The 10819-nt window shown below is 45.9% G+C and overlaps 1 protein-coding gene across 1 annotated transcript in view; it reads right to left on the bottom strand.

The window, feature by feature from the left end:
• The window catches only part of HMCN1 (hemicentin 1), a 325809-nt gene extending 322022 nt beyond the window's left edge, over positions 1 to 3787 (bottom strand). The window contains exon 1 of the mRNA XM_079980967.1: positions 2960 to 3787. Coding sequence (XP_079837093.1) covers positions 2960 to 3329 — 370 coding nt within the window. The 5' untranslated portion in view covers positions 3330 to 3787. The remainder of the gene's footprint in view (positions 1 to 2959) is intronic.
• Positions 3788 to 10819: the final 7032 nt, after the last annotated feature.

Raw genomic sequence — 10819 nt, forward strand, 5'->3', positions numbered from 1 at the left:
GGACCTGCAGTGCGCGCCACCCTCGCCCTGCCCCTATGGGCGGCTCGCCCCACCCCAGGCGCCTGAGTGGCTTCCTCTGCCGCTGTCCTGCCCATGCATCACCCATGTCCCACCCCCAGATGGACCCCAAGGGAGCTAGGAGAACCCACAGAACAGTGTGCAGAGGGAGGAGAGGGTGGGTTGTTACATCTGAAACATATGAGCTGACAAAATGACCCCCCCAACAGGGCTCCAACAAATTCTTCCCATAGCAAATGACAGTGTCTGTAAGTAAAGGTAAAGGGACCCCTGACCATTAGGTCCAGTTGTGGCTGACCCCGGGGTTGCGGCACTCATCTCGCTTTATTGGCCAAGGGTACAGCTTCCGGGTCATGTGGCCAGCATGACTAAGCTGCTTCTGGCGAACCAGAGCAGCACACAGAAACACCGTTTACCTTCCCACCGGAGCGGTACCTATTTATCTACTTGCACTTTGATGTGCTTTCAAACTGCTAGGTTGGCAGAAGCGGGGACCAAGCAACCGGAGCTCACCACGTGGCGGGGATTCAAACCGCCAACCTTATGATCAGCAAGTCCTAGGCTCTGTGGTTTAACCCACAGCGCCACCCGCGTCCCGCCAGTGTCTGTATTGTAGGAAAAAAAGGACGGACGGACACAGAGTCTTGTGGCACCTTAAAGGTTAACACATTTATGTCTCCAGAAAATTTATGCCACAAAAAATCGCTAGCTTTTAAGGTGCCGCAAGACTCTTTCTACTAGTTGAAATTACTTGCAATGAAGTCTAAATGCTGGGAAAAAATCACTGATGCGGATTAAAACATAATGTTGATGAATCATGTTGTGCGACATTGGTCATTCTCATGGTTAGCCAGCAAAAATTCTGGGTGGGCACACATCTTGGCCAGCACTGGGCATGTGCTTGAAAGCTATTTCGTGTCGGTTTCAGAATTAAAGGCACACATGTTTATTGTTTAAGCTATTTTGGATTTGGGTGGGAGGTGGGGCTGGAAATGTGTCGATGATGACCTCTACTTCGGACTATGAGCGGTGGATTTGGTTTAATAAATTGAACATGACCTCACTTTGGTGCCACAAAAGGGCACAATGAAGTTTGGGCGATAAGCAGAGTAATTTCACTGTTGTTAGTTACCCTACTTAAAAGTCTGGTGGCTAATCACCTAAGCATCCTGAGAGTGGTTGGCAAAGCTACTAAATATAGAGCGACACAAATAAAATTAAAATAGCCAGTGACCTAAACTGACACAGTTCGAGTGTCAGTGCATCCATGAAGACAATGGGACTTACTTCTGAGTAAACGTGCCTAGGATCCCGCTGTCAAAGTCTCCCACCTTTTCAGACCCTCTGATGCAATGTGCGTTTAAGTATGTTGATGCCTTTCACGAAGCAACAGGAGGACAATGTGCCCATATCAAGCCATGCTCCTTTTGTGGCATGCCCCCTACGGGCGAGGAATGGCTTTGCAAACCGTTTTGGGGGTTTATTTATTTATTTAAGGGAGCGGGGGGGGGGGGGGGACAGGAAATGTTTGCGATTATATGACTGTTAATGATCACCCCAATCACAGATAAGCATTTTCCTAGGCTTTAAAAAAAAAAATCCTTAACGATTTAAAAACAAAAGCAGCAATAATAGCTGGGAACAACTGGATTCCTCAATGCCCCAACCATTTTCAGATGTTTGCATTCATGAGGAGTGTTGCCTCAGGTGAAACGAGCAGCAGCAATGTCAGATTTTTAAACACTTTAAAAGTGTTTGGCTTGAAGTGATCTCTGTGCTTTGAGTAGCCACATGCCTCAGGCTAAGGAATCCAGGTTTCTATTTCCTTGTGGGGTCACCAGGAGACTTTTGACAATGGAAGAGGAGAAAGCCCCAAGAAAGGGGATAGAAAACAGATGCTTTGGAGTGGGAGAGGAAACAGGAAGAATATGTATATAAACAGCAGAGAGGATGAGGAATGCAGAGGGGGGCAAGGAGGAGGAGCAGCGCAACTGAAGCATGCCGCAATAAAATCTGCATTGCATCCTACAAACATTTTATTTGAAATGCAACAACACAGCAAGCATGGAGGGTCAAAGGTCAGGGTTTTGGGAGGGTGTGCGCATAGGTCCCCTGCAGGGCCCAGGGCTATTACCTTTTGTATAGAGGAATGTACATCCGGTTTTCAAGGATAAATCAGAACTTTAGAAACGATTGAAAAACATGCCTCGTGCTTTATAAGCAGTTCATGAATGCCATTCATTCTCCATAGACACAGCTTGCAGTTAACACTTCTGGGCTGGTTCAGTAAGGCACAGCGTGAGACTCGCCCTTTATTCCAGCAGAAAATTCAATGGAAATGGAGCGGCAGATATTCAAGAAACTAATTTTTTATAGTTTGTTGCTCTCTACAGCAATCATTTGTGTGTGCAGCAGCGGTGTGCTTAGGAACACAAATGCGCAGAAAGAAATGCGTTAATTAAGTAAGAAAGGCTCCTTTCAATCAGCCTGTGTTTCAGAGCAAGTAATCCATTGACCATCTCTACATTAGAAGTGATTCGCAGTGTGAACGTACGCATGTCTACTCAGAAGTAAGTCCATTGAGCTCAATGGGACTTACTCCTAAGTAAGCATGTACAGGACTGCAGCCCCAATCGCCTCTGATAGAGACCTTCCAAAATTATGTATCCTCAGATGATTCCACTTGTGTCCCTGCTCTTTTCGGTCTCTGTGGGTAGACGAGTCAAGCGTCCCCCAAACCCACATTTTAATTTAGGTGCGGGAAATGTCCTGTTGTTTTATGCCATTTTAAGTCAAAATTGCTAGGCAATCCCAGCAAACTTCCCCCTTAGACTTGAATACACCTCAATATGGACACACGTGTGTGTGTGTGTGTGTGTGTGCGTGCGTGCGTGTTTGCATGCAGCGCCCAATTTAAGGAAGCTCAAAAGCATCGTCTTACCTGGATCGTGAAAAGGGACCAGTGCAAAGTTGTAAAGCGGTCTCTTGGGTCTCTTCAAAGAGGTCTCCAGAATTTTGGACGCTCCCTCAATCACCTGAACTAAGTCATCATACATGGAGCCAGTCACGTCAAACACAAAAGCCAAGGTAGACGCTCCCTCCGGGATCTCGTCATCCGTGGTCTGAGGCTCCAGTTCTACCACAGCATCTTGGGCGCAGCAAAGAGAAAAAAGGAGAGCAACCGCTAGTGATGCCCTCAGGGGGACATTGTGATGGGAATTCATTTTTCTTCCTCCTCCTCCTCCTCCTCCTCCTCCTCCTCCTCGTCCAGGGTACCTAAGCAATGCTCTCAGTTCGCCCACACTAAGCATCACAAAGGATCCCTTCTGGTTGCTGGGGAGGGTGCATTTGATCTTTCCTTTTGCAAAGCAGCAGAGTCAAAAAGTCCTTTTCCTCCTTTTCTTGGGTTTTTTTATTTTGCACAAAGCACTTTTCACAGACTCAAGGGAGGTAGGGAGAAAAAGAGGCAAGGGGAATTATGCAGTCCTTTTTCTTTCTTTTTTTTGCTAGCAAGTTGCTGGTTCCTTCTTCCCTTCCCCAGTCTACTTGTCTGCAAGAGTTTTGGCAGCCTCTGGCCAAGTGAAGGGAGAGAGAGTCCAATTCATGTCCCCTGTGCAGCTGCTGCTACTTCTGCCGCTGCCGCCGCCTCTGGATTCTTTGGCAAGAGGCAGAGGCTCTCCAAAAGTTCGGCTGCTGTAAGGAAGTCTTTGGCTAGAAACTGAGGCTTCTCCCTGCTGCTGCTGCTGTTGCTGCTGCTGCTGAGGGAACAAGGAGTGGATGCTCAGCCCAGCTCGCCTTCTCATTGGTCTGCCCCACTTCCCCACCTTTGCCTCCCAGGCCCCCTTTTAGGGTGACTTGTTGAAAATGGTATTTAGGGTCACACGAGTGCCGCAAAATCACTCAAGGCAAATCTCTTTCATATGCAGAAATGAAAACACAGGCACAGTTGTGATTCGGTTATGGAGGAAATATTTGCGGGGGGGGGGTGGAGAGAGGAGGCACCTTTCTCCGGCTTCCTTTTATCAGAGATTGTTTAAATACACTTAAAGCAATGGGTATCCTTTTCGCCACTAGAGAGTCTGCCCCCCCCCCCCTCTTCTCGCCTCCAGTAATTTGAGCTCAACCATGCATAGATTCTTTGGTAGAGAAAATCACACTCCAAAAGGCATATGGTGGATTCCCTTGCCACTGCCTATATTGTGATATTTCTCAGCAAGAGAGGTTTTGGCTGAGATCGGAGGACATGGTGAGCACTGATTGCATTTGTACTCGCTGCTACAAATGGCAGTTTGGAGCCCGCAAGCCTTCTTCCGCTTTGCAAAATGCATTTGGCATTTATAAATCCATTTTGGGTTGGGGGTATTTTTGGAAATTCGATTTTTAATCAGAAGGTACGTTGTTCCCTCCTTATTCTCTGCAGCCATACTAAATATTTCCCCTGCTGCTGAACATAGGAATATTCCTTGCATCAAGTCAAAGATCCATGTAGACCAGTATTGTATAGTCCCCATGGGTGGTAAACTTGGGACTGTCAAGATCTTACTGGACTTTATTTCCCATCTGCACCAGACAACATAACCAGTTATCAGGAAGGATTGGAGTTCCCCCACGTACAGTGGTACCTCGGGTTAAGAACTTAATTCGTTCTGGAGGTCCGTTCTTAACCTGAAACTGTTCTTAACCTGAAGCACCACTTTAGCTAATGGGGCCTCCAGCTGTCGCCACACCACTGCTGCACAATTTCTGTTCTCATCCTGAAGCAAAGTTCTTAACCCAAGGTACTATTTCTGGGTTAGCGGAGTCTGTAACCTGAAGCGCCTGTAACCTGAAGCGTCTCTAACCCAAGGTACCACTGTACATTGTTGGGTTACCACAGTCTCCTCAACCCTGGTCTAGAAAGCATTGGCCTCTAACCCTCTTACCATGAAGTTATGACAATTCTTAGACCCAATACGAACCGGAACCCAATACTGTACTTCAGAGGTGTAATGACAGGGGAAAGATGCTGTTCTTATTGTCTCCTTTTCTAAGGATATTTGGTGGTTTGGTGCAGGACCCACAAAGCGGTAACGTGCCGCAGTGTACATGTAATAACCGCTTCAGTAGCCAGTCATTTGTATCATCTGCCAAGTGGCAAGGAACATTTTTCCAACGTGCGTCAGGTTTGCAAGTGCAGCAAACGAAACATCACATATTTATGCTTTTATAAATTATGGAACTTCTTATTATTAGCATGGCCAAGAGTTGGCTGCATGAGGCATCCAGAGCTTACTCAGTTGATTCTGACACAGCCCAGCATCTGCCAAGGCCTGGCTGAGGTGGCAAAGTGGCTGTGGTCTATGGAATTCCATGTTGAAGGTATCTCATGTGCCAGACTTGCCTACTGAAGAATGTCCCTGGAAGCCTGCCAGATTTCAAGGCTGAACATATTGCAGAAGACATCTTTATTTGAACTAGATTTTCATGCTATTCAGCAGGAATGGGATGATACAATTCTGGCACTACATTTGTGGGTTTGATCCAATTTGGGTACTAATGTTGTTGCCTACACCAAGGTAGGGACACGGGTAGCACTGTGGGTTAAACCACAGAGCCTAGGACTTGCCGATCAGAAGGTCGGTGGTTCGAATCCCTGTGACGGGGTGAGCTCCCATTGCTCGGTCCCTGCTCCTGCCAACCTAGCAGTTTGAAAGCACGTCAGAGTGCAAGTAGATAAATAGGTACCGCTCTGGCGGGAAGGTAAAAGGTGTTTCTGTGCGCTGCTCTGGTTTGCCAGAAGCGGCTTAGTCATGCTGGCCACATGACCCAGAAGCTGTACGCCAGCTCCCTTGGCCAATAGAGATGAGCGCCGCAACCCCAGAGTTGGCCATGACTGGACCTAATGGTCAGGGGTCCCTTTACCTTTACACCAAGGTAGCAGTTGCTACCCTGAGCCCTTGGAAGCAGAGATGTCAGATTAGTGAGAAATTCACATACATTAAATAAAAGTTATAGCCAAATTATACTTGAATTATACAATTCCTTCATGCCATTCTATGTGGAAATCTCCTTCCCATCCATATCCAATAATGAACTTGGCAACACTTCAGAGTCTAACCCTGTCCAAACAATCATTCTCTCACCAAAATATTATCAAGAACCCTGGAGTTGAGAACTTCCATGCCCCCCTCAGACAATGAAAGACCAGGAATTGTCACATAGCATGGGAAAGCGGTATAGCCCTGTGCCCGTTACTCACACATGGGCAATGCCAGGCTCACTGGCATTGGGGAGCAAGATCACATTTTTAGCTCACCTTCCATGTCACATTTGTCTCATGCAACAACCATGAGTTGCGTGCGGCTGTTTGTGCAGGTGTCCCAACTGAGCAGAACCCTCCTGGGCAAGCAAGAGTTCACCTGTGGGGAATCACCTTACAGAGAGCCACGCACAATGTGGAGTTGCTGGAAGCAGAGACCATGACACCAGGGAGCAGGGCTAAAAGCGCCCACTCCTCGATGGACACAGCATAGCCCTCGACACAGGTAATGTGTGCATAGGGCTTATGCATTTCATAAAGCAACATTGCATCATTAATCTTGCCAAGCGGTAAAAATATGAGCAACAGATATGTGGCAAAGCATGTGATAAAACACTAGTATAGACTCCATATAGAACCAGGGAGCATGTTACAGCCCAAAATTTAACTGTTATGTATTCAGTGGTTTATGTTTGCCTGAGCTTAAGTCTGGATTCTGAGCCCCTGTGTTCTGATTTGATTCATAATATCCAATCACAGAGCATTTCAGGATTTGGGCCTCCGCCATTGGCCCTTAAACTCTGAGTTATGATTTGCAGCTTGGAAGTTTAGACAGCCAGTCACGTTGGGAGTGGGAGTGGCTCAGTCCTTCAGAAATGTATATAAGCAGTTGCTTTGCCCCTGTTGTCCAGTTCTGTTAGTTCAATAAAAGTCCTTGCTGTTATCACTGTGTCTTGCCTTGTGGAACCCACCTACATTTCATTAACACTGTTGTTATAATGCTTTCAATAAGAAAAGGATAAGCATGGGTTTAAGCTCCCACTTAAATTAATGGATGTAAAAGGTGCCTAACTTTGTTGTCTATGGTTTTCAGGCACTCTTCTGTAAGGAGATGCAAGTAGTGGAAAGGAGAGCTGGTGTCTGCCCATGATGCTTCCCAGACCAGTTGTTTTTTTACAGGCATTCCAAAAGAGAACACTTTTGTCGAAGCAGCACAGACAACTGTGTGGAACAATATTCATTTTCTGTTTCACACGTGCTTCTGGAAATCAGGCGAGGGCCTGTAGCCCTCTAGATGTTTGCTCATGTGTAGATGTAATATATGGCACTCCAGGTGTCATCAGATTGTCATTCCCACCAGCCCCAGGGCAACATGGCCAACGGGCAGAGATGATGGGGGAGCCACAGGTTACCCACAGAGAGAGTAGCTCCTGACTCTTTAGTGCTGAGTATTGCATGAACCCAAACTCAGAAGACCAGAGACAAGGAGGGGTACTATAGTCAGTCCTAGAGTGGAACTGGCTCATACTTTGAACTCGTCTCCTTTAAAGCTAAGGACCCATGTGACAGAGGTCACATGGGTCCTCCATGGCTTGATTTAAAACCCATGTTTTTAAATTAAAGCTCATGTTTTTAAATTAAAACTCATGTTTTTAAATCAGCCATTTTTCATGTTTCAAAGCTGAATTCAGTAGTCAGACAGGAAGCACAAATGTTTCCCCATCAAATTATGGATGCAGCAAGAGGGCTGTGGCATTACTTTCATCGGATAGCATTGTGAGATTTTGGTTGGGGGTTTGTTTTTGTTCTTTTTCTGAAAAGGAATTCATTATAATTGATTTTCAGTCCTCTGCCTTACATGCCTTAAAACAAGATATTAGCTCCAGCACTCCAAGCCTCATCACTTTGTGACTGGAAAATTAATCATGAAGAAATCTCCCTTTTATTCTGATCAAGTTATAAAGCTTGGGATTGGTTTATAAAAAACAGATGTTTACATTCTGTTTTCCTCCTGTTTCACCAATGACATCACGAGAAGCAAGTATTTAACCAGAGCCATACAAAATGTACACAGTAAAAACCCCAAACCATAGAAAAATACCCTCTTCTACAAATCTTTGCCGCTAGAAAATTCAGCTCAGGTTCACTGAAATCTTCACATAACTTGGGGAGTGAAGATCCCCAAGGCCGCGCTCCCTCTCTGTATGCATTTTTTAAAATCAATAATGCACAGCTTTGGACTCTGGATATTAGCCCACGCTTCTTGCAAGATTGTTATGTTTATGCTCACACATATATAAGCCATCCCCTCAGCAATGCCGGCTCTTCGCATTTTTGCAGGAAAAAGAAGTAGGTCCCCCAATCCCATGATGCATTGTCCAACCTAGCACACTCTAGACCCCCCTCACACACACACAGCCCCAACCACATGACCAGTGATCAGCTATAATGGGATCAGTCGTCCAAAACAACTGGAGAGTACCCGGTTGGTAACAGAATCCAGGATAAAGCCATAGGGCTTCCAAGAGGGTCCTTGTTCCAGAGAGAACAGAATGTCCAACCCCCCCCCCCTCCTTCCTCAAGTCCAGCACTTCTTTTGCTGAAACAGACCAGAAACCTGGCCTAAATTAACTCAGCATCCAGGAAATCAGTGTGGTCCAACATGCCTAACCAAAAGAATAAACAAATCCCAAAACAAAAAGTCAGGCAGAAATTGGAGTTCACTTAAAGGAATACAGCGGATGAAAGTATACAGGAGCTGGGGGTTGGGATGCAAAATCTTCTTTCCACAACCCTGCAGGCACAGTATTGCGATGATATCTTTCCTTCAGATTACATGGGCCAGCGCACAGCAGGGTTCATCCCCAAACACTCCTTTCTCACAAAGCTTCTGTTGTGGTAACACAATCTCTGCACGTATACCACATACTCGCAACCACAGATATTCAAACCATTTCCCTTCTCATAAACACGGAGCTTTTCCCTCACACCTCAACGATCCCTTCTTCCTTGAGCAGAACGATCAATATCAACACCGTTTTTAAAAATTTAAAAAAACCCAGATTTAACTTTACTTGATCGTACCATTTACTATGTTGATGTTTCCATCTGCCTCTCCCGCTTTGCTATCAACCTGGGTCTTTTTTGCCTTTTGTTGAAAGGGCTTCCATTGAATAAAGCACCCTTTTCAGAAAGGGGGGGGGGAGTTTCGCTGCTTATTGACTAGAATGTTCCAGAACACAATGCAAATGTCCAAAGCATCTAGAAACACAAATGGTTGCTTGCAAGAAATTACCGTATTTTTCGCTCCATAAGGCGCCCCTAGTTTTTAGAGGGGGAAATCAAGAAGAAAAAAAATTGGCCGTGTCAGTCCCTTCTCCGTCCTGGGGAAAAGCCCGCAAGAGCTGTGCGGAGCTTGTGTGTGGCTCTTGGGGGCTTCTCCTGCCTGCCTCCCCCCTGCATTCACTCCATAAGACGCACATACATTTCCCCTTACTTTTTAGGAGGGAAAAGGTGCGTCTTAGGGAGCGAAAAATATGGTAGCTTCGTTGCTGCTGCTGGAGAAAGGTAATCTCCACGCCACTAATGGGCGACCAATGAGTCTAGTGGTTCTCTCTGTTAAAATTATACAAGGAAAGATGTCTCAAAGTGAATAGAACTAAAGAGCAGAGCCAGGACAGCAGACAGGGTGAGCAACCCAGAGGAGGCGCAAAATGCTTATCAGGAAGTAACTCAGCCAAACAGCACATGGATAGATCAGAGGAGACACTTGGGGCAGATCCACAGCATACATTTAAAGCACCTGGCTTCCCTCAAAGGAATCCTGGGAATTGTAGTTTCTTATGGGTGCTGGGCATTGTAGCCATGTGCATGGAAAACTACACTTCCCATAATTCTTTGGGGGGGACGCCATGTTCCTTAAATCTGGATCTGCCCTCAGTGTGTGAACTTTGAAGCAGACATGTTTAATAAAGGACCCTGTTTCATCGAACTCAGGCCTCAGGCCAACACTTGAAACAAGGAGAGTCCCAATTCATACTCTGCGTTCATTTCGGAAATGAGTGGAAATTTAACAGAACCCGCTCCGTTTGGTTCAATTCTAATTTTCTTCTCAAATGAAATTTATATCCTGCCTTCTTGCAACACGGAACACAAGGCGGTGTTCCATAGGGCAGATTTTCCTCCGGATATTGTTGGACTCTTAACTTCTGTCACTCCTGGTGTGATAGGAATTTTATGGTCTTAGATATATGGTAATGTTCATAAGTGTACCAACCAAGCACGTACATAGATCAGCACAGAAAGACCAACCTGGAACCATTTTGATTCCTAAACTGATCAAATGTTTTCTCTGCAAGGTCAAAGTGGAAAAGCCTCCCCACTGTCTTTTCCTTCACAAATCCTGTCTTAAGGGTATGTCTGTGTTTGAATAGGGTGTGAGCCTGTGACCTGGCCCAGGAGCTAAGTATTTATCATTACAAAAGACTGGCCAGGCTCCCCAGGCAATCCAGTCAAGTAACCTGCCAGACAGGAGATAAATAGGAGAAAACAACATTCAAATTTCTGTTTTAGACCGCCTTTTCTGTGATGTAGGTGTGATGTATCTGAGGGGTGGTCTTAGGTTACACCCCTTCTGTGATGTATGTATGATGTTTCTGGGGGTGGTCTTGATCTACAAGGTGGCAATTTCAAAAGTCTTTATAAGGCCTTGCACAGCATTTTTCTGGGTCCCTCCTCCTCTCCTGTGGGTGAGGGGAGCACCCTGTTGCAACAGATCAATAA

The sequence above is a fragment of the Podarcis cretensis genome, assembly GCF_951804945.1.
Source record: "Podarcis cretensis genome assembly, chromosome: 6".
Lineage (NCBI taxonomy): Eukaryota > Metazoa > Chordata > Lepidosauria > Squamata > Lacertidae > Podarcis > Podarcis cretensis.